We start from the raw sequence: 27,607 nt of genomic DNA, 5'->3' as shown, positions 1-27,607 counted from the left end.
ATTAATGTGTGTCATAGTAAAATTTTGTTACATCCACACATACATCGATACAATTCGAGTCGTTGAATATGATTATGGAGAATACTGTCATAATATAAAGTTCTCGTATGATATGTTTTGGATAACCATGACCTGCAGAAGAAGTATTGATAATTCTTGGATATATATCACGTGTGTTCACATGAACTTACATACATGATACTACAACACTCTTTAAATATATATATATATCAATTAATGTAAATAGAAATATAGATATATTTTATTATTTAAATTGTGTATGCAAAGTAAAAAAACCGACATGAATAAGTGATATGAAAATTAATTAAAATGAAATAACTCGAAATTAAATAAAATGTAAATACATCTCTCAATCGTACTAATGCCACGTATATATTAGGAATACTATTATAGCTTCCAAAAAATTAAAAATAAATAAAATGACTGGCATGAAGATGATGTAGTCTGTAGAGATATGTTGGGATCCTTATCTTTGAGTGACAATTTATGGCAGTATTGTATAATTAATTTCGTCGTGACTACTATACACAAATTAATAAATTAATTAATTAATAAATCCGAACAGATTTCAAAATTCACGCGCAGAGTTGACCACCCTATCACGTAGACAAGAAATAAATATTGGTTTCAATCTTGAATTGAACAATTCATACTTTTATTTAATTAGGTCTGATTTATAGATGCAGAAGGCCACCATCTGCATTGGCTGGTAAAACATTTAGAATTACAAGAAGCATTGGTATGTGTAACAAGAATTGTGGCTTCTCATCCAATTTCTCTTTATAATTTCTCATATCACTAAAATTACATGTCACAAAATAATTTCTCTTTATATTCTTAATAAGTAGTACTCCCTCGGTCCCGCTTAAGATGACACGTTTTCCTTTTTAGTTTGTCCCAACTAAGATGGCGCATTTCCTTTTTTGGAAACTTTCTCTCTCCAGTTAATACACTCAACCAATTTTTCTCAATCTTATTAAAATATTCATCTTTCTTTATCTCTCCACTTTAATACTTACACCCACATTTTCTCTCTTCAATTAAACACTTTAACTCATAACTCCTAAAATCCTATGTCGGCTAAGATATGTGTCATCTTAGTCGGGACGGAGGGAGTAACAAATTTGCCTACATAGTATACAAAGTTTGATATCATATTCCCAAAAATAGAGCACTAATTACTTCATGTTTTTAATTATGAAATGTTACTTATTACAAAGTAATCAAAGATTAGGGTTCGATTTGCCAGTGCCATTTTCGTTATATAGCCAGAGGCGGAGCTACACGGTGGAGTGAGGCTCAATAAGAATATTTTATCTCTAATCGTATGACTATTTCATTTCAAAAAGATTATAGAAAAAATACATTTTAATCCCATGACTACGAATAGCGGATATATTTCACCTAATATAGCATCGAAAAACAAGATAAGTGATGTGCATATATTCTTGTTTGGGAAGGTGATAACACACACATTACTAATAGGGTGTGTGAAATGTGACACCTGGGGTTTCTGCAGCAATAAAATAATGGGAGAGGCCCATAAAAAGATAAACCCACATTTATTCCAAAGGTCATTGCTGATGTGAACCGTTAAACTTTGCTCTCCTATATAATCCCAACTATGCTGCACCATTTTCCCTCGCACCCAAAAATCTCCTCTCTCTTTTTCCATACTAATACTCCTATTATGCAATTGCTAGCTGAGTTTGAAGGTTTTTTCTTCAAGAAATTGATTGGAGCTTTGATTTGGTGAATGGAATCTGTTCAATAAGGGTAAGGGAGGTGACAGAAGAGAGTGAGCACAAATGGTGTTTTTCTTGCATGAATTGTTCATGCTTGAAGCTATGTGTGCTCACTCTCTTGCTGTCACCCCACCCTCTTTCTCTCTCTCTCTCTCACTCCCTCACACACACACACACTATGTATAGTATAATTTATGAATATGTGTGTTTGTTCTCCCTATGTGGATGTTAATTTTCTTGATTAGGTAGGAGGGTTTTGTTTTCTTTTTTAATTGTCATTTTTTAAGGTTTTTTTGTAGCAATAGGGTTACTGACAGGCTGATTAGGGCTTTTTTCCAAATCTTGATTTAGGGTTTTGAAGATTTGAATTTTTTCACTCTTTTTGGGGAAAAAAAAAGAAGCCCTAATTGACTTTCAAGGAGATTTTTGATCTACTCTACTGGTTTTTAGCCATGATGTTTGTGTTTGATCAATATTTATGCTATATTTCTTTTGTAGATATTTTGAATTTGTTAATATATTTATATCAGTCACAATTGCTTGCTTGTTCCCATTTCTTGCAGCAGAAAATTTTGACTAATTTTCTATGATGGGAGCTGGTGAAATGTTGCCATCTTCTTCTACTTCTATCTTGTTGAATTTTTCTATTTTTCTGCACTTGAGTTAAAAACAAAAAAACAAAAATTAATCTCAAGATCTCAGCAAGTCTCAGTCATGTTTATCATATGTTTAAAATAAAAATCAGTCATTTTCACTTGAATTTTGTTTTTAAGAGTGGGGGCTCATTTGCACTAATTAAAACTTCTCTTTAATCATCAAAATTTAATCTCCACCATTTGTGGATTAAATTGATATTAAAGTTGTCTCTTTCTCTTTCATGTTGGTGTTCAGAAAAAGTTTAGGGTTTAGTAATTATGTGTGTTCTTTGTGACAAGGAAAAACTTGCAGCAGCCGATTAAAGAAGAGATTCAATTGATGCTCTTGAATTATTTATTTTGTCATCAAATGGAAGAACTTCTTTTATCATATTTTAATGGATATTGAAGAATCTGAAGGGACAACCTTATTTCGGCACAAAAGGGACTACCTAGCTTAGTTTATTTTATTTGAACTATCAAGTTTGTAAATACATTGTAAAATAGTATCATGATAGATTGTAATTTGAGATGATGAATTTATGGATTCCTTATTCTTTTTCATTTAGTACACTATAATTATTTGTTTAAATATGTTTTAGTTTGCAAGATAATCACTTATATATTAAATCATATCTGTTACTGTTATAAAATGTTGCTAATGCTTGATTAAAATAATATTGTTAATTTGTGTTAAGGATGATAGGAAACCCTTGTTCATGACAAAAGAAAATAAAGCCCTTTATTTGCTGAGATCAATTAGCATTAATTGTGTACTTATATTTATTAATTATTAGCAAAGTGTTCAAATAGGATTAGCATATGATCTCTATGATAATTGGAGTTCAGCACTAGAGCTACATTCATTTTTCAGAGTTTGGACCACTGCTTTAGTTACACTTTGGAATTCTTTAATTGATTTTTTTTCAAATTTTCATGAATTTTAGTCAAAAGTTCATTGTAATGCATCAAAGTAGGTTTTGTTTTCTCCAGGACTTTATTGCATTAGAAATTCAATAATTATTTCTTTTCGTACAAATTTGAAATGTTGATTAATAATATACGAAACCCTAGTTTAGCAGATGCACTTTGATATGAAAATAGTATAGCTGTTTTTGTATCTTCAAAACACAAAATACACTTAAAATTAACTGATTACTTATTTTGAATTGGTGTAGTTCTAAGCTTTGATTAATTATCTCAAACATTTTCTGGTTTAGCTATCCAAAATAGTAGTAATAATTATGAGAACAAAAACCCTTCTACTTCTACTTTAAAACCTTATACTCTGTCCGTCTCAGTAGAAATGAAAGCTTTTCAGCACGAGATTTTATGTAGTGTTGTTTTTGAGTTAATGAGAAGAGAATAGAGTAAGAGAGATGAAAAGGCTTTTTAATACGAGATTTAATATAGTGTTGTTTTTGAGTTAATGAGAAGAGAATAAAGTAAGAGAAATAAAAAGATAGAGATAATGTTGCTTTCATTTTAGGAAATATTTCATTTTTAATGAGACAACCCAAAAAAGAAAAATATTTCATTTTCAATAGGGCAAAAAGAGTATTTTGCTCAAGAACGGCAAAATAATTTAACCTATAAGTAATACAATGTCTCTGTCTTCAACTTAAATTACAACCAAAACGAAGTTTTAAAATTGTACACAAAAATGGTTAATTCATCACAAAATGTGAAATAACAACACTAAATTTAGTAAGTTTGAATCACAATCATCTATGCAAGGTGAAAGAGCATGATATTAAGTGCCGCAGATGGAATACGGTACGGGCTCGTGTCGAACCACGTTCCAATTATGCCTTGTACCGAGCTGCTAGGGGTCTTGTCAGACCACCTATCAGCGAGTTCGAAGCCACACTGAGATGCTGCCGAGAGTATAGACGGCTCGTCGACTCGACGGAAAACATGGCAGAGGATGAGAGCAGGAGGCTCTTTGTTAGTTCCTGAGCATCTGCCGCTGGTTGAAATCAGCTCTCTGGCGGTAGAAAATAACGGTACGATCGCCTGAGAGACGTACGTCACATCCGTCCCGATTATGACGTCGAAACCCTCCTCGCTCAGTTGCTTGATCGCCTGTATATCTTCTCGATTCCCCCACTCGAGTTTCTTGATATGCAAAGATGGTGGTGATGGTTTGAGATTTGATGCTACATTTTCTTTCAAAAGATCAATTGCTTTATTGTCCCCATCTGTGGCGACTACAAGATCAGCCGATGCAGCAGCTATCATGGGACAGATCCCTCCACATCCGGATCCGAGCTCGAGAACCCGTTTCCCTGCAACGATATTCTGATTCGTGGCAAGGACGGATGCCATCAGCCTTGCTGATTCCCACAGCATCAAGCCGGTTGATGCGCAGGTGTGCTGAAACTCTCCCGAGAGCAAATTTATCTTGAACGTATAGTCGTGTACGGACACCTCATGACTCTACGAGAAAAAGGAATAATCATTCGGATTAGAACATGCAATTACGAAAGACATACCTGTGAGTTAAAGAAGGCAAGGGTGGTCCAGTACCTCTTTAATGGAAGGTGAGACGCCAAACATTTCCACAGCCATCCCCTCCGACATATCAATTTCAGTCACCTGGATACCATCTTCACGTTTATCACAATCTCGTTGTATTTGGCCAGCTTGGGCCGGAGCATCTCCAGCACAAATACCGTTCGTCTCAGCTGGGCGAAACACAGCTTGCACCCACCGCCTGTAATTTGATGTTGTAAACTTGTAATATAACACGAATGCATGCTTTTCTAGCAAGGAATTCCCAGAAAAATGAATAAGACTCACCGATTCATTACAATCTCTCTCGATCTATTTTCCACTTGCTTACAACACAAGACGTGTTCTTCCATGCTGAACCCATTTCCTTTCAAAAGATTTTCTAAGAACTCGTCTGAGAAGTAGAAAGCTCTCTGGCACCAGAGTAGATTATATATATGAGAAATCGATGTTATACGTAGAACCTTGAGAAGCATTAATCCAAACGAATAGAAACTCACAGTGCCATCACCCCTAACATAGAAGTTCTCACTAATCTTCTGTTCCTTTCCAGTGAACCGTTCCTGTCAATATTGCCATAAATATGCTGTTAAGAACATTGCAACACTAGTCATACGAAATAAAATCGATTTCTATCTATGGTTAAAAATATCAACTAGACTCCAAAACTACTTAAGCACATTTGGACTAGTCCCCACCTGAGCAAGATCACCAGTAGCATAATCTCGAAATAGTACACGCCCATTTGGCTGCACATTGAAAATATGTGTTGTTAGAGAAATTAAGCACGAGAGTTCACCAGTCAAAGACAGTATATATATTGAGTACTTACCTTGAGAACTTTTCTGATATTTTGCATCACTGCTGGCATCTTTTCCGGGGAAACTGCAGACAAAACGAATATCTGCTTAAAAAGTTAGTCAGTGTGCAAATTTTACAGCAGCATGTAAACAAAATAAGTGAATCTGCTTTGATTATGACACTAACATAGAACAAATTCAATGGTACTTATTTATGCAAGTAAAATATATTCAAAAACGTGCTAGGGTGCAACGGTGCAACCCAAGATCGAGAAAGATCAAAAGAAACTATTACCATTGTCACAATGTCCACCGAGGAAGGAGTAACATGAGCACATAGATCATTAGCAGTAAGATCACAAACAAATGCATTGACTTTGGCCTCTGTGAACTCCTTGTGCGTCTAGAATGACATTGAAAAATTACCAGTTATAAACAATCAACCAATTTGAGAGGCAAAAGATGGATTAATTGAACATTTTTCTCTGCAGTCTACAGAAGTTTGTTTGCAATTGCAAATAGTGAACCATGTCACGGAAGAGTATTAGCAGCCGAAATTCATGTGTCATTCTCTCAAGATCTCACCTTTACTAGATTCACAGCACGGGGTGAAAAATCACAAGCATGTACAAATAAATGTGGATATGTAGCAAGCAGAGGAAAGATAGTGTTTCCAGCTCCACAACCAACCTGGTACAAAATTATCAATCAAAAACCTCACAAGGAAAACCACACTGGTCAGATATTAACATCGGATATGAGTAATAAATCCAAATCAAACTAGTAGATTGAGAAGATATACCTCCAAAACCACTTTTTTTCCTTCTCCCTGCAAAAACGAACGAAAGAAACTAATTACAACCTACAATTTCATTCAACGGAACCAAATCACTATCATTTGTACTTACAGAAAAGTGGTGTCCCCATTCCTTGCCCAAATAATGACGATCCTTAAAGAACTACAGAGCATGAAAACCAAAAGCTAGTATCAACTATCACAAGCAAAGCACCTTAAAGGAAGTGCGAGTAATTGATCAGTTTTTCATTTCTTGCTAATTCAAACAATGCAGAAGAACGATCGTGCATCCAATTTATACGTTTTGGAGAACCCGAAATTAGTATGAAGAAGACTCATACATTATAAAACAACAAACACAACTATTCTTCTTCTTAAGCTCATGAAATTGCATTGGTATTACTAAAGACTTGCCTTGTCTTGGTGGTGTTTATAAAAGATATCCCAGTATTTCTTGGCATCTTTTTCGTACTTATCTGCCAACAAATAGTACCGGCTCAATCAAGAAGCGAAACTCAACTAAACGAGAAATTAGAGAGTCTAAAGAAGTGCCAACCTCTCCAGAAAGCCGATACTTCATCATTGGAAGGCGCATATATTTGAATTTTCGAATGCTGTGTTTGTTGATTCTCACTAACACTTACTCCAGAGCTCGGTGTGGCTGCCATCACTATTCCCTACTCAACTACACAAAATAGAACACAACTAAAAACAAATCCAATCCAAGGCATTACAAGTAAAAATCATTAAACAGAGGCATCATAATCCATACGGTTCCACAAACTCCTAACACAATGAATCTATTTACAATCTTCCATAACTCCATTGAACTAATAACGAAGGCATTACAAGGAATCAGCTCCAATTCATCAGTAAACTAAACAGAAATAATCAATGCTCTAGTAAGTGCAAAAATTGCCAAATCTCCAGATAAGCAAAACACAAATCTACAATTAAAACATGTCCAAGTGATAAACTATACGCAGCATCCATAAAAATGAGCACAAACTTCAGCTTAGAGCATGCGAATATTCAAAAGTTCAAACAATTCCACCTAAATTGGCGTGTGCGCGCGCGCGCGAGCTAATTAAATACTGGAAAACAAAACCAATCGGCAACAGCATTGAACAATATCGAGAAAACTGACCTTTTGTGAATTAACAGAAGAAGATTGCAATCAAATAGGTTTCGCAGCTATTATCACAAATTTATGCAGTGAAGAACAGATGGCGGCTTTTTTTAGGATTAATTTGAAAAAATTGTACACAAATCTACTGGAGAGGAGTTTACTTAAGACGACGAGAGTCGAAAAATTCACTCTACGAACTAAAGTAGTCTGTTTAATTATGATTATATCTAACCATTTTAATTTAATTTTTATAGTAGTAATTTTTATTTGGATTAATCGTGTTTCGTCTCCCTAATTTTCAGCGTTTTCTTCTCAACGTAATGTTGTTTAATCCTTTTAATTTTACGAAAAATTGATTTATGTCTCGTTTTACATATTTCAGTGACAATTATTAGTATTAGATTTTTCCTGGAGCGAATCTCCTGCACCACTTTTCCTACTTCATTCCTAATCCACCTTTCACATCCGACTGGAGCGAATCTCTTACACCACTTTTCCTACTCCATTTCTAATCTACCTCTCACATCCGACCAGCTAACTCATCATTTTGTAGCTATATAAATAGGAAATTTGGTGGTGTAAAAGTAAAACTAATACTCTTCCGCAATTACACGTGTTATTGATTGGTTCGCCCAATATTACTCCTCTCATAATCTTACTTTTTTTTTGGTAATAAACCGCTGGTAACACTCAAAATAATATAACGAATATAAAAAATACTTAATTTATTATGAAGAAGACAACTATGAATATTTCATGGTGCCATATCTAGAGTGTGGAGTCCTCTATCAAACCCACAAGTAAAATATGACAAATAATCAATAGCAAAATTCCTCTCTCTATGCACGTAATGGATGACCTCTAAATCAAAATCTTAGAATCAAAGAACGTAACTTTTGCAGAATGTTGACTATTGTTGAGGAGTATTAAATTCCATAGTAATTATATTTAAATTCTATTAACTCATTCTAGTTGTATTACATATAAAATTAGGTTCCGTTATAGGATCAAAATTATTACACCACCTCTCGATTTAATTGTGTAACAACGTACTACAAAAAGAATTAACCTCAACCTAATACAAACAGGCTCAACATTAAGAATTTATTTTTTTAACTCCAATTACTCACTCTATAATAAAAGAAAAATCGTTGAAATGTTTATAATTACAATGAAATGAGTAACTATATTTTTCATGATAATACGGATGGTTGTTGAGTTTCTTCACTTGTGGTATCTGCCGCTGCCTTGACTTCCTTATCTGAGCCGACACGAGTCGGTTCCTTCTCGTCATGGCTGGAGCTTCCCGTCCGCTCGATACTGTGGCGGACCCCGTTTTCAACCATGGGGCCATTGCCGTTTTCTGATGCGTTCTTGTCCTCTGCGTTCTGGTTCTTGACTAGTTTTGGTAATTCTCTGGAGGGTGAGGTTGCCAACAGGCGGCTGATGCCGTCGAACAAGTTTTTGGCGTCTGTGATCAGAGCAGCTCCACCGGGGTAGCAGCGGCCAAAGCATGCCGCGCAATGTGGGAAAGCGACCTGCACGGAGCCAGCATCATCGTGTGACGGTTCGAGATAGTACTGCATGAAAATCGACAGATTAGGAGCAGAGCTCACCTCGATGAATGCTTGGCAAAGTTTGAGGAAAAGTTGGGATTCGTTGTCTTTGAGCATTTTGGTTGTGCGGTGTCTAAGTAGGGTATCGGAAACGGCCTGCAGATCCTTGACTAGTTGTTGAGCGAGCACGTGTTTCAAACTTATTGGAGCGCAAGGGCGCAGTTCGTTCATTGCTGCAGATACGCCTGCAGCCACCACACGAGGAAATACAGTAAAACCAAAATGCCATGATGCCAGAACACATCAAACAGGATTTCGATTTTGAGCTCACCGTTGATGAAAACAGCAAGAGGTGGATGTTCCATAAGACTTGACGGAGGAGTAATATCATCGTGACTTCCATCAGCAAGACTATTGGCAGGAAAGCCAACTGCTGGCAACGGGACCCAACGATGAGAATCCAACACCAACTGGATAAAGCAAAACATATATGTCATATATATAGGGATCCAAATCATATGCCTAATGAGAACAAAAAAAGAGGCATAATTTCGTTGCAACTGAAAACATGCCATCGTCTGTTTGAAGATCATACCTGAAAATTCTCAACAGCACTACTCATATTCTTTGAAAATAAATTAAGAACAGCTCTGCTAAGATGAACAAATCAAGTTAATAGCGAGCTAGCCCAATTGCCATAGTCTCAGATAGATTTGTAAACGGCAAAAAATATTACTCTTCAAATAGCGGGGGAAGCAGCCCTCGAAAATCTAAACCAACCCATCCAAGGCCCATGGCACAATACTGCAGAGAACCATGAAAAAAATAAATAGAACATAATTAATTTAGGAGCATAAATACAGCATCAGTGATTACCAATGGTTCTCACCATGCACTGATCCAGTATATTTGACAAGGATCCACCTTCACCAATCTTTGGAAGCATAACTTTAAGAGTCTTCAGATGCGTGGTAATCTGATGCATGGCCCAATCAAAGAGAAGCCCACCATCATAATTTTCTTCACTCTCTGATGTGTGATCAGCAAAGATGGCTCGATATTGATTGACAACATCAAAAAGGTGCATTCTGTGACAATTAACCATCCCCTTCAAATATTCATAAGGATTTCTCTGGTCTAAATCATCAAGTATTCCAGTAAGCCAGGCTTCACGGCATCTTAAAAACTGAACACCAGGCATCATGGATCAGAACTCACGCCTTGAATATTTTATTTAACAGTGACTAAAACCACCAAAATTTAGTAAAATCCTTTCCACACGGGACAGTGATTTCATTAAAAGACTACCTGTAGGCGCATTTCATATTCACTGAAAACTCCTATTCGACGTAAATATCCAATTATGCGCAAGCATTCTGGCAACTACAAGCAATATAAAGAACAATGTTTAATCACTTCAGAGCTGAATATTTAACTAGTATTTGCACTGAATCAACTTAATCTAAAACAAGATAGAATACCTGAATATTAGACCTAAGTTTCTGAAGAAGCTGTGAAAGAAGGGACTGTGTGGTCTGCCGAACTTCTGTGGCTAGAGCCTGAATCACAGGAATTCTTTTTCAAGAGAAAACAAAAGTGGTGCCTTAATAAATGCATCAAGCAAGCTCACAGATGAAAGGACTGCATTCTTCTATTAGAATTGTACAAAAAACTCACTTTGGGTGCATTGTAGTAAGCTTTGAGACAAAACTTTCTAAGTCAAGAGCTTCGTCAAAATTTCCATTCCTCACGCATCTGTATCACAATGCTAACTAATCATACTCTGAGAAATTATTAAGACATGTCTAGTAGACAGCATAAAGTATTGGATAATTTAAAATGTTGACAAATAAGTACAGGTGCATACGTATCCATGAGTTGAGGTATTTCGAGTAAGTCAAGCAAAGTGCTCTGGTTTGCTAGTAATGTTTGGTTCATCTTCCTTTTTTCCAATATATTTTCAGCCGAATCAACAAACTCAGTGCAGCCAGATGTTAGTTTTGGAATTTCAGCTATCTGCAAAAAGTTCAAACATCTACGGACCTCAGTAAAAGCATGATGACTTGTAACAAGGAAACTGGCACAATGAAAAAATCAACTATACCCACTCCAGTTTTTAGCCGTTCCACTACAATAAGACACTGGCCTATAACTTACCCCTATAAAGGTTAAAAGATAGGCAGTTTACAAGAGTAACAAACACTCCTTGATACACAAGTATGATATACACATCAAAACCTATGCTGCATTCTTTGTACTACATCCAGCAGGGAAGAATAATACTAATACTTCAACTTCGTCTAGAAAGATCTCCTAAGTTCAGCTCATATTAAAATAGCATGATCATCGCCAACAACATGTAGCTTGTATGTGTGCAATAAATGTGACATTTAGGCTTAAACTATCCTAGTATATGCATCCTAAACTTTCATCCAGGCATAACTTTTCATAGCTAACTGCTCCAACATATACATGATCCACAAAAAATAGACGAGAAATCACGTCTTGGCATTTGGCTCCTAAGATTTCTAGGTACTCCATGTTTTCCTTTGATTAGTAACAGAGCTAATTCAACCTCAAAATACACAATTTACAGCATACTTGCTATCTTATTCTCCATTCTCACTCCATATCTGCCCCAACAGCTTATAATTTACAGTTCGCAGTGGCAATAGCTGCAATGCCAGCTCAATAACTATGAGATCGGATCAGATTATAAAAACGAAAACCACAATTACCAGAGACTCGAGATGCTTGTCAATCGAAGAAACCTCCTCGCGGATCTCGAGCAACGCATCCGCCGCCGCTATGAATGCGCGATAGTTCCCCACCGCCACCTCCTGCATCTGCCGCCGTATCCTCTCCGCATCTACTCTGAGCAATTCCGGTTCCTTCGACAATAATATCACCATCACTACCGAAAATTTCTAATCTGAAGACACGAATTAAGCATTGCCAGACGAATACCTTATGGAGACGATCGAGAGTGAAGGAGAGGAGCTCGGAGACGTAAGGCTGCTGCGCGGCGGAGGCGAGGGGGAAGAGATTCGACATCTCCGCCGATACGTCGCCGTTCGCCGCAGAATCGGGCGACGCCATTGCCGTCATTCTTAAAGCCCTGAATTTGATCGGAGTATTTTAGAGATCTGGAAACTGAGATTTTATCTGATTTTTTGGTGAGATTTCTCTGGGTCTGCATCTTATTTTCAAGAGTATAGGGGGTGTTTTTGCAATTTAGGAGAAAAGGTAGCTTTGTCTTGCAATGTTTGTGAAATTGTGTTTTAGTCCTTGAAAAAAAAATACTCCCTTGAAATAAAATAAAAGTGATTTGATGTTTTATTTTATGTAAACAACAAAGGAAATGCTAAACTTTGTTGAAATGTCCTAATAAACTTAGTTAGGACTGAGGGGGTACTATAGTTAGTGTTTTGGTTTATTTGTGGAAATGACCGGCGAAATCATCAAATTTGATCAAATTATGGTCCGTCTCGCAACTTAAAATTTACATGGAATAGTATATAAAGTTTGGATTTATTTGCAATTATTCAACCGAGGAAAAAATTACCTCGCTTACATGTTCTCTTGTTGACGTTTTCCAAACATTGTCGTTTTCTTTATGAATAGATGACATTGTTTAACTCATACTCAATCACGTCTTTAAGTATAATTTTCTTGCAACCATATCCAATTTAACCCCAAAAAATAAATAAATTCAAACTTTATGATCTCTTTCCATCTAATTTTCAAAGGGCCATGGGAAGAGACCGAGTGGAAATAAAAATTACTAGTAGCTTTTATTTCCTTGAAACATTTTCAACAAACACAAATTCAAGTAATTTACAACATAAAATAAAAACACAACAACACAAAAATATGAAAGGCTTGAAGAGGATGAAAAGCTCCAATTGCAGCTTTTGATGTGTAGAAGTAGTAGTAAGGGTTGGAAAAATTCTGCTGCACCATGGTTGGCTCGGCCGGAGGTGCCCGAGCGCTCTCGTCGCCCTCATCGGGCAAAGGATGAGCCGGTGGCGAGTGGTGGTGTTTTGGCGAATGTGGCGGCGAGCATACGACGGGGCAGGTGTCGCAGTGGCTAATGCATGACGAACTTGATGGGGCGATGTTATCCTGACCTTCGGATTTTGAAGCTAGAAGCAATAGCGAGAGAAGAAAAATCGACATTTTTATTTCCATGGGAGCAAGAATTATTGTAGGTTTCCTTTTCTCCTCAAATTTTGTTGCTAGAGTTGAAGTGTATTGGTGTGTGGAGGCTAGGAAGTGTGTATATTTATAGATAGCTAGTATGAGTAAGGAGTATTATGTACTAGTATTATTTATAAATTTTGAAGTTACATTAAATTCTAGTTTTGTATACTGATTTTAAAAAAATGTGTAAATGATCAAATTATAGATTTATTCAAGATGCCAATATAGTATTATCGAACGATCATATCACATTGGACGCAACAAAACTACGTCATATTATACTAAATTAAATAATTTTAATTGTTCGTTAGAGGTTTATAGCCAGAGAGAATGAGATGCAATGGAAAGAATGAGATGCAGAACGCAATAGAAGGATATATAGCAAATTAATATTACGTCGTTTTTATTGACGTTCGGGGGTGTCCCATAGATAAGTGATCACGCCATTTTATCACTGAAATCTTGATCAGTTACAAAATTAGAACAAATTAATAGGAGTATTTATTAATTTACAGTTAAATTTAAGTGTTTATATGCAAAATCAGAAATAAAAAAGAGTATAATAATTTACATACAAATACCCTTGAAAATGTATATTCATTTTCAGAAATGTACTGTATTATAATATTTAAAAAATGTCATTATCCAGATATGTTATCCAAGCTTTTTCTCCTTCACTTTATACTACCTTTCTTTGTATATATGCTTTTCTTTTTAGAATTTGGAATCATCCTTTTTTTTTTCTCTTTAATCCGAAGAAAGGAATATCGATATTCCAATGCAGAGATGTAGCATGTTTTTATTTATTTATAATTTTAACCTAAGAGCACCTATATCTAATTGGCAAAATCAATTTGAAATCTTAATGTAGGTATATTATATGATTCTCCAAGTTATTTGTGAGGGACTCACTTTTTTTAATACGTAAAATTTCAATTTGTTGGCAATTATCTCATAACCAATTTTCTTGATGATATCGACATATCGCAGCTGATAAGGTAGCCGAAAGATCGCATGCAAACATCAATTACTTGTGAATTAAACGATATCGTCTATTTACATAGTAGAAAACAATATCGTTTGAGGGAAAAAAATCTATAATATATTGCACGAAAGCAATATAATTTTTTCATCGTGGAATAATTGTGAAAAGTTCCAAATTTCATGCTTATTTTGACTGATTTTTAAAATTACAGATGAATTAAAATTTGATCAAATTTCATGATTTTTCGAACTAAACTATAAAATAATGGAGTGAAATAGCAAATGAGAGAAAAATACGGGGAGAATTGAATTTATCAACTTATTGAGGGGTAGTCATGCAATAGCCCAAAACTTCCCGGAGCGCCGTCGTTTCGAACCAGAATTTCAATTTCTGATATAAGCCTCCCCAATTTGAACCCTAGAAAAGGGGGGTTTGCCATTCAATCACAAATTCAGCACACCGCCGACGCCAATTGAATCGGAGAAATTCTACCATTGACAGTTCAACTGGGAACTAACCAACAATGTCGACGGTGTACGTGTTGGAACCGCCGACGAAAGGGAAGGTGATATTGACGACGTCGAAGGGGCCCCTTGACATCGAGCTGTGGCCAAAGGAGGCGCCGAAGGCCGTCCGCAACTTCGTGCAGCTGTGCCTCGATGGATACTACGACAACACTATTTTTCACCGCGTGATCAAGTCGTTTCTTATTCAAGGAGGTGATCCCACCGGAACTGGAGAAGGTACAAATTAGTTCGAGTTTTTGTTTTTTGATATTATGAGCTGTTTGTGTGAAATTTTGAGCTGAAATGCGTTGTTTGAATTTGGTGATGGAGATGGAAGGGAATGATGGGCAGCTAACAGTGTTAAAGTGCGTTTTGTTTGAACTCGGAGTTTGGATATGATTTGTATATTAACTGTTTGTGTGAAGTTCTGAGCTGGAATGTGTTGTTTAAATTTGGTATGGACAGGGAAGAGAACGATTGGTAGTTGTTGGAAGTTTTAATGTGAAGATATCAGTGTGCACTTTGTTTGAACTCGAATTTAGGTATGCTAGTTTATGCATATTGCAGACTTGCAGTGCTAGTCGGTTCTTCAATGTTGGTTGTGTATCATTAGCAATCTTTAAGCAACGTTGGAATGACGTATGGATACGTTCTGGACTTGGTTGTTTTTACTTTTTTATTTTTTGAGTGGTTGGCCTATTGAGAACTTCGGTATCAGGGATACGTATGAATTAGGAGTATACAGTATACTGTATATGCAACTCACTTTTCGTGGCCTTATTACATATGAGGAGTGTTCTGTGTTGTTTGTTATCCTGAAAGTTATTTGATAACATGACGTTAAATATGTGTTCCCCAGCGTCTTGTTATTTGTTATAGTATGGCTTTTGAGATAGAAGCTGAGAAACATGATTTATTTGACATGATGTGTGGCTCTTTGATCCGAATTTTTTTGTGACCTTATGCTTTGAAATGAATTGACAAGTATGCATATTTTATGTGACAGGTGGTGAGAGTATTTATGGTGGTGGGTTTTCAGATGAGTTTCATTCTCGTCTACGATTTAAGCACAGGGGTTTGGTTGCATGTGCAAATAAGCCTGACACACCCAATTCAAATGGCAGCCAGTTCTTTATAACATTGGATCGTTGTGACTGGCTTGACAAGAAGCATACAATTTTCGGAAAGGTAATGTATGCTCCTTCATGTATTACTCACATTCTGATACATACCATCTTGCATTGACAGTTAATCCGATTGTTTTTTAACAGATAACTGGAGATTCAATATATAACCTGTTAACCTTAAGTGAAGTAGAGTGTGATAAAAATGATAGGCCGCTGGACCCTCTTCCTAAGATTCTTTCTGCTGAGGTATTAGTTTGTCTTGGTGAAGCTTCTTTGTTTAATTGTGTGACTTTGTTCAGTTGCGTAACTTTTTTGCAACTCTGCTTCAGGTGCTATGGAATCCATTTGATGACATGGTCCCAAGGGTAATCTCTACAAAGTCTTCACTACTATCTGAAAAGAAAGAGCCAAAGCAGAAGGCTATCAAGTAGGTTTATTGATCCTCAATGAGGAACGTAATAATGATCTCAGCAGTTCCTTTTCTACTCTGTATGTTGTAATATAATATGTTTTATATGATCTATTGTACAGAAAACTGAGCTTGCTTTCATTTGGGGACGAAGCTGAAGAAGAGGAGAAGGAACTTTTAGCTGCCAATCCTAGAATAAAAAGTAGTCATGATGTTTTGAATGATCCCCGGCTCCTAAAAGATGGCCTTGAAAAAGATTTGGTAATGATGTTATAGTGTTGGTAGAATCTTTGAATTTAGTATTTCTCCAAGCTTTATGCTGCCAATAATTTTCTTTTCAGTGCTTGAGAATATAAGATCCGGAGGGTACGAATTTAAATGTTAAACGTGCACCAAATTGTTAACTTTAATGATTAAGAGCATTCTCATATATTCATATTAGCTAACTGTAGTGCAATGCCAAATCTTGAATGGAGGGCTTCTCAATCTTCTGGTTAGAGAATCTAATTTATTTCTTAATACTTTGTTTTACTATTCTCATTTCTCTGCCTTTGGGGTACTTAAGTTGGATGTCTCACATTTTTATCATGGAGATTCAAGTGCACATGCAGTGTTCTCAATTACAATAATTTAATCCTTGCAAATCTGGTGCAACTTATCTTTTGCAGAACTCAGCTGAAGAGCAGAAATCAAGGGAATCACAGTTAATGGTGAGGGAAGCTCTTGCAAAGAAACAGCATAAAGAAGATTTAGGTGCTGGAACTTCTGACTCTCCTGATCATAGCGATGAAGATGAGCTCAGCTTCGATGCACGAATGCGTCAGCAGATACTAAGAAAAAGGCAGGAGATTGGAGACAAGCCAACTAAGAAAGACTTGCGCAATGGTGAGTGAATTTTTAGATAGTATCTGATTAGTCATAGTTTGGTTACTTGACTGGACTTGAATATTTAATCTCATCTTTTCTTTGCATCAGCAGAGCGTACGGATTCTCAGAAGCGTGCTACATCTCCACCTGCATCTAGGTATGATTGTTATACGTTTAGTGTATGTTTTCCTTTTCCCAATCGAGGTCCTTCGAGTTGATGTGAAAAGGTCAGATAGCATTATCTGATGGATATGTATCACTGGATTATCCATTTTCTCTTGCTACCATTGTTGAAAAAAAATTTTACCTAATATTTTTATGCCAATTTGTAAAGGGCTTATTTGGTCAGTCTTGTCAGTGCTGAAAATTGCTGATAAGGGAATTCAACATTTTCCCTTTCCGTTGCATCTCTTTAACAAACCTGTTTGCTCCATTGGCTATATTTGCCATTCTCACTGACAAGGATAAATTGATTGAATACTTGGTGATAAATTTTGCATAACTCGACAAGTAGCTGCATTCATTTTCATTTTTTGGGAACCTGGTGAACTTAATGAGGATCGTGGCCCTAAGACTTTTGACCTGCACTTGCCAGGTCCAGAGTTGATGAACATGATGAAAAGTCAAAAGCAGATAAGTTGTCAATTAAGAAAAAAGGAGTAGGCTCTGAAGCTAGGGCTGAGCGCTTGGATAATGCAGATGCAGATTTACAGTTGCTTGGAGAAGCAGAACGATCGAGACAGCTGCACAAGCAGAAAAAACGCAGGCGTCAAGGACATGAAGAAGATGTATGTTCTAAGTTCTTTTTGTTTTATGACATTGTTTATACAGTACGTTTTATTTTGTGTTACTGGAATCTGCTATCTAAGGACAGTATGCATCTGTACTGTTTGTGGATGAGGGGAGAAGTGAAAAAAATGCAAAGTACGAAAAGGACCCAAAATTTGATGGTATGACAGAAAGATAAAATTGCCATATGTGCCATAGTTATATTAGAACTGTCTAATGATTTAACAGAATGTAGCACGGTAGTGATGTAAATAAAACCACAGGAGCACATAATAATTTTTGTTCTCTAATTAATTTACAGCTCTTGTGCTATTCCTTTTCAGCTGCTTTGCTTAATTCCATAGCTTGGTAATTTCAATAGTTTTACGTATTCATGTGCATTAGGTCCTAGCCAAACTCGAGAACTTTAAGTCTGCTTTCTCAACCAAATTCAAAGGATCGAATGGTGATGATACTGGTGCCAAGGATGAAGATGTGTCTGGATGGATGGGGGTTGAGCTAAAGTTTGCTCCTGAGCCTGGCAAGGTAATTGATGATAAATTTTCCTGTCCAAGTTTCTCATGTGTCATTGCATGAAATTCAAAGCCTTACTATGAATATCCTGACCCTCTTACAGAAATATAGGTTCGTTATGGTTCCTTAGATTCTTGACATGAAGTTTTTCTTTGTTCTGCAGAATAATATGTCGCGGAGCAACGATCCCAATGATTATGTAGTACATGACCCTCTTCTGGAGAAAGGGAAAGAGAAATTTAACAAAATGCTGGCAAAGGAAAAGCGAAAACAAAGAGAATGGGCGGGGAAGTCTCTTACTTGAACTTGCTTGGCACTGCCTGATTTACCTCCAAATCTGAATCGGCCAGTTATTTCGTATTTATGCTCAAAGGTCAAGCTGCAGTGTTGAACAGCCCAGCATACACTTTGTAAATGTATACGCCATATCCATTCAAGCGTAGACCCGAGGAATACATCATCTGACCTTGTGTACAATGTTGTTTTGGCAAACGGTCTTTAACCATTTCTCCTCAAACTAGGTTTCACATCACCTCCACATTCCAGTCACGGCGCCTGCGGAAAAGCTTTCACAGCATGAAGGCGACTGAGCTATCAAGGGTGTATGTTCCAGATTCAGTTGTTGACAAAACTATTTTTTCTGTGTTGTGATGCTGTCATTGTATTATTCTGTGTTGGTATCTTGCAAATGTTTCGGAACAAATGTCCTATTATAAAATATGGGCTTTTTTTGTCTTTTCGTTTTATATCCACGTCACGCCCCTTATATAAGCCTTCAATAATGGCCCATTTCGTATAATGATGTTTCAGCATCCTTGAAAATCATTTTTTATACAGAGGTAAATAAAAAAATTTAGGTGCTTGTTGGTTAATGGAACTCGATAATAGCCCATTTCGTACTAATAAAAGTTCACTACTCCCTTTGTTATCTTCGATTAAGATGGCACATTCTTTGTATAATTTTAATATATCATATTAGAATATAAGATCAGAAAATATACTACTTCATCTGTTCGACAAAGATGACATATTCTTAGTCGTATAAGATTTTAGGAGTTATTTGCTAATGTCTTTAATTACATAAAAAAAATTACAGTAAAGAGAATTGATTATTTTAATTGGAATAAGAAAAAGTGGTTAGATTTGTTAATTGGAAAAAGAAAATTATCTAAAATAAAAATGTCATTTTATTTAAGATAAACTAAAAAAAACGTGTCATTTTAGCTGAAAAGAAGGGAGCATTTATTTTATTATCATTGACCACAATTTATAATTCCGTATCTACCATATTGAATGCAGAGGAAATACATAAACTCATATTCGTCAAGCGTGCCATAAATAAATGAAGATTAGATTTTAAAATCAGACCGTCATAAATAAGCACAAAAAATAGCAAAGGCCGAAGCTTTCAAAGACATTAATCAACGGCCATGTTCAAAATATAGGCAGCGATGGTAAAGTACCTGTAAATGTTTCGCAATACAACCGATATACCAACAAAGATGACAACAAGGATAACACAAACTTAAAAACTATAAACACACATCAATTGAACATCACAACCAAAACTAGGACACCAGCAAACAAACCAACATAACAAAAAAACCACAAGCTAGTTTTCATGATTTTAGAACTGTTCTGATATTGGGATTTTCCTCACTCACTCGATCTATCAGTGTTTTCTCAACCACTGCCAACAAAAACCCGGACGAGAAAATTGCAATGTTTTGTTCCCTTACTTGTCATCGCTAGATGTTTCCTCTTTTTTCTCAGTCTCGTCCTTCTTGTCTTCCTTGGGCGCTGGCTCTTCTTCGGTCTCTGTTTTCTCTTCTTTGGCTTTTTCTTCAACGCTCAACTTTTCAATGAGATTGGCTGCGGCATCAGCTTCTTCTGCACTTTCTACACTAACCTTTGACAGAGACTCTGTGATTTCTTCAATCTTGTCTTTGAAAGATTTGCAGTCTGAACAAATACAAAAAAACAAAATGCGTATTAGAAGTAAGTTACTTCAAGACGTAGTACAGTGGGAGAAGAAAATCTTATAGAGTTAACATCTGCTTAAAAGCTACTCCCACAATCCCAAAGTAAGTTATTCGTATTCTTTACTGGGACGACCCGATATAAGCAATACATTTCGTCTAATAGCAAAATTTAATACTTTCAATCCCTCATACTTCAATGTCTCCTACTTTATTCTCTCGACATTTAATTCACTAAACAACATTATTAATTCTCACGTCCTAAGAAATGCCTCAATTAACTTGGGACAAAGGCAGTATGAACTATAATTCTAATGAGAGAAGATAAATGGCTAACAACCAAAGCAATGGAGCAAGTTATTCCACATGTAGAACATGAATCAATCTAAATGGCATTTCCAAATAACACATCAATCAAGTCACGAAATATCATTTCACCATGGTTCAAGTCTAACCATATTAATGAGGATGGCATATTCATAAATTTATATGGAAATCAGTTTTAAGTAATAGTTTAGGCATGCATTTAACAAGACAATATATTAAAGACATTACACAAACCAAAACACCATTTAAATATAACTAAGCCTATATGAAATGAACATGTATGAAACTACAATACATTCATCTGCTAGGGTAAGTGGTTAGAGAGTAACACAAAACAAAGATCAAAGTGCATACTGGCATTTAAGAGGGGAATAACCAATAAAAGGTACAGCAACTTACTCTCCACTGAGGCAAAACGAATACAGAATGTCTCCTGCTTTAGCTCTCCATCTGAAAAATCAGCGGCATGCCACACACAGGACTTGTCGTTCCCCTGATGCTCTTGTACGGTCATTGTGGGTTGAACTGCAATTGAAATGGAAAAGGCATAATTCAGTCTGGCATGTAGAATCTAACACCAATACTAATTCCTGATATCCTTTTTTATCAATTAAATTTTAAACAAAGAAACAAACTTCACACAAAAATTCATGAAGAAAAAAGTGATTTGCTAACCTAGATGGTTTGCACAGATCTTGAGAGTCTTGTTCTGCCTCATAACAAGCCTAATTTTGCTGGTCTCCTTGTGCTTGAGTAGCTTCACCATCCCTACTCCCCTCTCTTTCCATTGGTTAGCTTCCTTGTCGAATCTATACAACTTTGCTTTCCTACCAACAAACAAACAATTTATCATAAAATAATGCTAACTTCAAAATATAATCGGAATTGCCAGAAACACCCATAAACACATTCTACCGCATCAATTCTTTTAAGCACAAGAAAAAAACCATAGTAAAAATAGAGTTGAAATTCCAGCTGTGCTATGAATCATTAACACAGATTCATCCAATCCTAGATCAAAAACATCAATTGAAATGAACAACACCTTGACAGAATGAATCATCACATTTATCAATTCACTTCATCCTAAATCTAATCACACTGTACGATCGCACACCCATTCCATCAAATGCACAATATAAAACCTCCATCCACTGCACCAACCAACTATCAAACAACAAATGTTCAGCCAATCGCGCATACGACACTCTACTTCGATCCAAATTTTGAATCAGATTACTCACATCCTACTCCTAAACAGCGAATAACAAATTCAACTAATTCCACTAAACATATCTGAAATCAAATCCAGAGCTAAGAATACTCACAAATCGAGGAGAACATCTTCATCCTCTTCGCCTGTCGTAACGGCAACTTCCTGGAGCTTAACGATCGGAGCAATCTGAGCTCCGGTATCCTCGTCCTCCGCCGCCGGCTTCGAATCGTCCTCCTCCTCTTCCTCTCTCTTGAGAGCTGTCGGCTCAGTTGAGCTCGCCATTAGCGATGTAAGCGGAGGAAATAAGGCGGAAAAGGGGGAGAGAGAAGGCGAGGGATCCGGCGTAGGGTTAGGGTTTTGCAGATAGAAATAAAGGGAAGTGAGATTGATGACTGAAGAGTGACGAAGAGCGACAAAATAATTGAAGGGAACATCTTTATATGGGTTTCGAAAGGCCCAAGGCCCAATTAACTTGGGCTCTACACCACAACAAATTGGGCTTTGAAATTTTGATTAGGTTATTTACTTTTAAATTGTTATTTTATTATATTAACTATATACAAAATTATGTTTTTTGGTCAAAATTATGAGTTAACTAATATAGAATTTAGCAAATTTTTGTGGTTTTTAAATAATTATTACCCATTTTGAGAATCTCCGGGGAGATTGGCTCGGAATCATGATTTAAAATAAATTTGATTTTTATTTTCTAAATTTGGAAATTAGGGCTTCTTTCAAAACATTAGATTGGCTTACGATCAACATATATCATAGTAGTATAAGATAGGACACTTGAATGGGCCAATGTAGTAAGTGATTGAGATAGATTGGACCAAAATATATACTCCCTCGTCCGTCCATCATTAAGAGTATTACTCCCTCGGTCCGCAAATAAGAGTCTCATTTTTCCATTTTAATCTGTCCGCGAATAGGAGTCCCGATTCACTTTTACCATAAATGGTAATAAGGTCTCACCTTCCACTAACTCATTTCACTCACATTTTATTTAAAACTACTATATACAAGTGAGACCCTATTCTACTAACTGTTTGGTACCCATTTTTTTAAACATTTCTTAAAATTCGTGCCGCCAAGAAATGTGACTCCTAATGTCGGACAGAGGGAGTATTTTTTTGGGGCACGATTTGTAAGAGAAATATCTGAAAAAATTTAATAAAATATAAATCTCATTTGTGGATATTAGTTTAAATGAAATGTGAATGAAATGAGTTAGTGAATGTGAAGCCTAGTACTACTATTTATAGTTAAAATGAATCGAGACTCTTATTCATGAACAAATTAAAACAGAAAAATGGAGCTCCTAACTGAAAATAGAGGGAGTATTTACTTTATATTTTGGTCACTTTAATATTTTTAAAATTTATATTTGAATTTATTCGTATTTATTCCACATCAAAATATTGATCCCATTTGAATATGTAATAATATATCGTTGATATTTTTAACTAAATGACATCATCATGAATAAGCGGCATTGTTCAAATCGTCAACAGTTAAGTCCACGTATTTTGTAGGTTTTTAAAATTGGAAGACAGACAAATTTTGAATAAATTTATGATTTTCCAACAAATATCAAATATTTAAAGATTTTGACTTATTCTGAATAAATAAAATACAGTAAGTACAACGTAGTAGTTATAACATTTTTCCTCCAAACGATTGGCTAAGTATAGAGACGAAAGTCAATTTATTTCTCTCATTCAACTTTTGTTTGGCGTTACATGATGTCTCTTAAATTCAGTTAATTATGCCATAAATCAATAAATTATGTTTGATTTTGAACTTTGATAGTGTCGATGACTGGACATTAGTAACGTATAGAATTTTTGTCCAATCAATCATGTCATATGACTCATATCTAGAGACATTTCAACTTGTACAAATTTTATTGAGTAAATTATGTTTTCAATCAGTAGACAAATTTTATTGAGTAAATTATGTTTTCAATCAGTAAAGCTATACAGTCAAATTTTGTACAATTAAAAATTGGTTTATTTGAGAAAAAATATAATTTATTTATAGATTTAATTAAAAAGTATAGGTATATATATAGTATATAGAACGTTCATAATATTATGGTATTTGTGTATAATTTTTTAAATTTTTTTGAATCATAAAATATAATTAATGCATATTTAATTCAAATTTAAAAAATAATAGAGAAATAATTTAAATATAAAAATAAAAAAATTGAAAATGAGGCCAAAAATTAATAAAGTGTTTTTAATTTGCTAACTAACTATATTTATTATTTTAATATACTATATTATCACATGATTATTATGAGTATATACAATAAAGAATTGTCAAATCAATCAAATCATTCTTATATATATCCAATGGTTACAATGAAAATTCTCTTAAAGATTGACAGATGCATAAAATAAGACAAGTGGTCTCTCTCTCAATTTATGATATTGTCCACCATGATTATATCATTTGTTACAAAATCGTTGGTCAATAAATATTTTATTTAATATTTAAATATATTTTATATATTAAATGAAATATATATATAAGTTATATCAAAATACATATTTTTTAATCCTCTACAAATAGAGATCACATTTGCTATTGTTTCATTCATAAAAAAAATCTCTATTTTTCTTCACATATAATCTTTCTTCTATTTTACAATTTCTCATTTTTTTTTAATTTATTCACTATGGATGATGAGAATAACATGTTCTTCAATTCTATGAATTTTTTTGAGTATATTGTATAAATCTTTTAGCATGTATTAAAAAAATTTAATGTAAGATGCATGGCATAATATGTTGTCATTAAATAAAACACCATTATACATAAACCAATGGTTAATAAACAAATCAATGTACCAAATGGCAAAATCTCATTGGTTGATAAATATTTTTTTTAATTTAAATATCTTTTATCTATTATATTAAATAATTATAAATATTATACCAAAATTCATAATTTTTCATCCTCTATAAATCGAGACTGCATTTGCTATATTTTTTTTATCATAAAAAAATCATCCTTTCTCCTCATATAATCCTTCTTTAGTGTAATTTTTAATTGTGTAGTCTTCTTTGTTGTTCACTATGAATAATGATGAGAGTAATATATTCTCCGATTCTCAAAATTTCTATTATTAATTTTCATCCTAGGTTTTGAGCACCAATTATGTATTTTCAATTTCGTATTTCAATTATTGTAATTTATGTTGTTTATTTTATAATTTTTAGTTTATCATTTATTGTGCTTTTTTATTAATTTTTATCATGCAATAATCAATATTTCATGTAATAATATTAATACAAATAATAATAAAAATAAATATATAATGGCGTAGTTGGATAGTCACTGATAAATTATCAAAAAATGTATAGTTGAGTTGGATGAATATTTAGCATATCTTAAAATATGATAGTTCATTCTTTTTTGGGTTCTCTTATACATATATGATTCAAAATGTAAATTGTCCATTGTACAAAACAAAGCTTGATTGATTGACTAATTTACAATCAATCAAAGATAATAAAAAATTCCAAAAGTTACATCATTTATTTAGCTTCCTAAAGACGTTTAAGAAGCTTTTTTAATCCCCTGCAAATAGATATCACATTTGCTATAGTTTCATTCATTAAAAAAATCTCTATTTTTCTATACATATAATCTTTCTTCTATTCTACAATTTCTCATTTTTTTAATTTATTCACCATGGATGATGAGAATAACATGTTCTCCAATTCCATGAATTATTTTGAGTATATTGTATAAATCTTTTAGCATGAATTAAAAAAATTTATTGTAAGATGCATGGCATAATATGTTGTCATTAAATAAAGCACCATTATACATTTGAAACTACACATAAAAAACATGAAGGGGTGTTATTGGTGTGATTAATAAGATGCTACCGCATAAACCAATGGTCAATAAATAAATCAATGTACCAAATGGCAAAATCTCATTGGTTGATAAATATTTTTTTAAAATTTAAATATCTTTTATCTATTATATTAAATAATTATAAATATTATACAAAAAATTCATAATTTTCATCCTCTATAAATCGAGACCGCAATTGCTATATTTTTTTATCATAAAAAATAATCTTTTCTCATATAATCCTTCTTCTTTTAGTGTAATTTTTAATTTTGTAGTCTTCTTTGTTGTTCACTATGAATAATGATGAGAGTAATATATTATCCGATTCTCAAAATTTCTGTTATTAATTTTCATCCTAGGTTTTGAGCACCAATTATGTATTTTCAATTTCGTATTTCAATTATTGTAATTTATGTTGTTTATTTGTGTATTTTATAATTTATAATTCATCATTTATTGTGATTTTTTATTAATTTTGATCATGCAATAATATTCATGTAATAATATTATTGCAAATAATAATAAAAATAAATATATAATGGTGTGGTTGGATAGTCACTGATAAATTATCAAAAAATGTATAGCTGAGTTGGATGAATATTTAACATATCTTAAAATATGATAGTTCATTCTTTTTTTGGGTTCTCTTATACATATATGATGCAAAAAGTAAATTGTCAATTGTACAAAACAAAGCTTGATTGATTGACTAATTTACAATCAATTAAAGATAATAAAAAAGTCCAAAAGTTACATCAATTACTTAGCATCCTAAAAACGTTTAAGAAGCTTTGCACAAACCTAAATAAAAGGCAATTGCATACATTTAGCCAATTTCAGTAGATTTTTTAACATGTGACATAGAAATAAACCAAAATTTGTAGAGCCAAAATTTTCTGGTTTTATTGTATCGATTGAATTTGTAGAGCCAAAATTTTCATATAACTTTAAGGGTTCAGCTTATTTTGTATATTTATTTTGTTTTTATAAAATTTTATTTCTCATTCATAAATTTAGTGCTAATATTTAAATTTGTGCACGTTTGTGATAGATTATGTATTGTTAAATTGAATGAACAATGTCTCAATTAAAAATACTTATCTATATAGGGGAGCATTAGGGTGACACCATGTTTAGAGTGACACCATAACACTAATCCTAGCCCTTAAGATGGATGCCTAGGATTGAATTGATGAAATATAGTTCGGATTGCAGTCTTATGTGTTGGATATTGCAGGCGTGGGTCCCAAAAATTTAAATCAGAAACGGATTTGGTAATATGTAAACTACAAATAATACTTAGTAATACTGCAATATTTATAGAGTAATACTGCAATCTGGTAAGGAAAAAAAATATTACGAATGATGCAGAAGCGTAACACTGCAATATTCATATAGAGATGGTAAACATGTAAAAGTATTAATTGAATAAGTATTACTTAAAACTATTAACTTTTTTTTATATCTTTTATGAAAATTTATCAGAATTAGCATGCTGAAAAAGATTTACTCATATAGTATTATATAAAATGTTGGAAAATTATATATCACCACTAAATTATTCTATTCATTATACCATTTTTAGATTACAAACATATCTATGTTGTGGCCGAG

General features: G+C 34.2%; 4 protein-coding genes and 1 long non-coding RNA gene across 7 annotated transcripts; 2 read left to right on the top strand and 3 right to left on the bottom strand.

The window, feature by feature from the left end:
* Positions 1 to 1,555: 1,555 nt before the first annotated feature.
* LOC125215363 lies at positions 1,556 to 2,965 on the top strand. Its single transcript, XR_007175253.1, has 2 exons — positions 1,556 to 1,797; positions 2,702 to 2,965. It is a non-coding gene; the product is annotated as an uncharacterized LOC125215363 (long non-coding RNA).
* A 1,087-nt stretch (positions 2,966 to 4,052) lies between these two features.
* On the bottom strand, positions 4,053 to 7,815 carry LOC125211032. The gene is made up of 13 exons (XM_048110706.1): positions 7,659 to 7,815; positions 7,068 to 7,196; positions 6,926 to 6,987; positions 6,624 to 6,674; positions 6,518 to 6,544; positions 6,301 to 6,405; positions 6,011 to 6,118; positions 5,748 to 5,819; positions 5,614 to 5,664; positions 5,416 to 5,478; positions 5,204 to 5,328; positions 4,931 to 5,117; positions 4,053 to 4,840 (listed from the first exon to the last, which is right to left on the bottom strand). Exons 2-13 carry the CDS (start codon positions 7,177 to 7,179, stop codon positions 4,130 to 4,132), a joined length of 1,674 nt encoding a protein of 557 aa, XP_047966663.1. The 5' UTR covers positions 7,180 to 7,196; positions 7,659 to 7,815; the 3' UTR covers positions 4,053 to 4,129.
* An 829-nt stretch (positions 7,816 to 8,644) lies between these two features.
* On the bottom strand, positions 8,645 to 12,342 carry LOC125211076 (conserved oligomeric Golgi complex subunit 8-like). The gene is made up of 12 exons (XM_048110760.1): positions 12,164 to 12,342; positions 11,935 to 12,087; positions 11,064 to 11,212; positions 10,874 to 10,951; positions 10,678 to 10,771; positions 10,505 to 10,579; positions 10,086 to 10,382; positions 9,933 to 10,000; positions 9,792 to 9,846; positions 9,528 to 9,666; positions 9,257 to 9,441; positions 8,645 to 9,178 (listed from the first exon to the last, which is right to left on the bottom strand). Exons 1-12 carry the CDS (start codon positions 12,302 to 12,304, stop codon positions 8,834 to 8,836), a joined length of 1,779 nt encoding a protein of 592 aa, XP_047966717.1. The 5' UTR covers positions 12,305 to 12,342; the 3' UTR covers positions 8,645 to 8,833.
* Positions 12,343 to 14,798: 2,456 nt separating this feature from the next.
* On the top strand, positions 14,799 to 19,341 carry LOC125216403 (peptidyl-prolyl cis-trans isomerase CYP57). Of its 3 annotated transcripts, XR_007175406.1 has the most exons (11): positions 14,799 to 15,127; positions 15,897 to 16,078; positions 16,162 to 16,263; positions 16,347 to 16,444; positions 16,549 to 16,687; positions 17,095 to 17,311; positions 17,402 to 17,450; positions 17,889 to 18,081; positions 18,467 to 18,607; positions 18,759 to 19,011; positions 19,117 to 19,341. XR_007175406.1 is itself a non-coding variant. In XM_048118105.1 (10 exons), exons 1-10 carry the CDS (start codon positions 14,908 to 14,910, stop codon positions 18,897 to 18,899), a joined length of 1,479 nt encoding a protein of 492 aa, XP_047974062.1. In that variant the 5' UTR covers positions 14,799 to 14,907; the 3' UTR covers positions 18,900 to 19,341. The 3 variants fall into 3 exon arrangements, 2 of the variants coding, with proteins under 2 accessions (XP_047974062.1, XP_047974061.1); XM_048118105.1 differs by having other exon boundaries at positions 17,405 to 17,450; positions 18,759 to 19,341; XM_048118104.1 differs by having other exon boundaries at positions 18,759 to 19,341.
* A 644-nt stretch (positions 19,342 to 19,985) lies between these two features.
* On the bottom strand, positions 19,986 to 22,522 carry LOC125216405 (ran-binding protein 1 homolog c-like). The gene is made up of 4 exons (XM_048118106.1): positions 22,230 to 22,522; positions 21,577 to 21,728; positions 21,301 to 21,426; positions 19,986 to 20,557 (listed from the first exon to the last, which is right to left on the bottom strand). Exons 1-4 carry the CDS (start codon positions 22,397 to 22,399, stop codon positions 20,331 to 20,333), a joined length of 675 nt encoding a protein of 224 aa, XP_047974063.1. The 5' UTR covers positions 22,400 to 22,522; the 3' UTR covers positions 19,986 to 20,330.
* Positions 22,523 to 27,607: the final 5,085 nt, after the last annotated feature.

The sequence above is a fragment of the Salvia hispanica genome, chromosome 3 (genome assembly GCF_023119035.1).
Source record: "Salvia hispanica cultivar TCC Black 2014 chromosome 3, UniMelb_Shisp_WGS_1.0, whole genome shotgun sequence".
NCBI lineage: Eukaryota > Viridiplantae > Streptophyta > Magnoliopsida > Lamiales > Lamiaceae > Salvia > Salvia hispanica.
The sequence above is the reverse complement of the archived record's forward strand: the minus strand, read 5'-3'. Positions and strand labels throughout refer to the sequence as shown.

Excerpts from the sequence above, each read along its gene's own strand:
- LOC125216405 (XM_048118106.1), bottom strand. The coding sequence starts at position 22,399 with ATGGCGAGCTCAACTGAGCCGACAGCTCTCAAGAGAGAGGAAGAGGAG. Across the intron at positions 21,729-22,229 it reads GAAGATGTTCTCCTCGATTT|GAAAGCAAAGTTGTATAGAT; the intron begins GTGAGTATTCTT and ends GTTTGTTGGTAG. Across the intron at positions 20,558-21,300 it reads TCGTTTTGCCTCAGTGGAGA|ACTGCAAATCTTTCAAAGAC; the intron begins GTAAGTTGCTGT and ends GTATTTGTTCAG.
- LOC125211032 (XM_048110706.1), bottom strand. The coding sequence starts at position 7,179 with ATGGCAGCCACACCGAGCTCTGGAGTAAGTGTTAGTGAGAATCAACAA. Across the intron at positions 5,329-5,415 it reads ATGTTAGGGGTGATGGCACT|AGAGCTTTCTACTTCTCAGA; the intron begins GTGAGTTTCTAT and ends CTCTGGTGCCAG. Across the intron at positions 5,118-5,203 it reads AGAGAGATTGTAATGAATCG|GCGGTGGGTGCAAGCTGTGT; the intron begins GTGAGTCTTATT and ends ATCAAATTACAG.
- LOC125211076 (XM_048110760.1), bottom strand. The coding sequence starts at position 12,304 with ATGACGGCAATGGCGTCGCCCGATTCTGCGGCGAACGGCGACGTATCG. Across the intron at positions 10,952-11,063 it reads ATACCTCAACTCATGGATAC|ATGCGTGAGGAATGGAAATT; the intron begins GTATGCACCTGT and ends ATTGTGATACAG. Across the intron at positions 10,580-10,677 it reads AACTTAGGTCTAATATTCAG|TTGCCAGAATGCTTGCGCAT; the intron begins GTATTCTATCTT and ends TATTGCTTGTAG.
- LOC125216403 (XM_048118104.1), top strand. The coding sequence starts at position 14,908 with ATGTCGACGGTGTACGTGTTGGAACCGCCGACGAAAGGGAAGGTGATA. Across the intron at positions 16,079-16,161 it reads AGCATACAATTTTCGGAAAG|ATAACTGGAGATTCAATATA; the intron begins GTAATGTATGCT and ends GTTTTTTAACAG. Across the intron at positions 16,688-17,094 it reads ATGGCCTTGAAAAAGATTTG|AACTCAGCTGAAGAGCAGAA; the intron begins GTAATGATGTTA and ends TATCTTTTGCAG.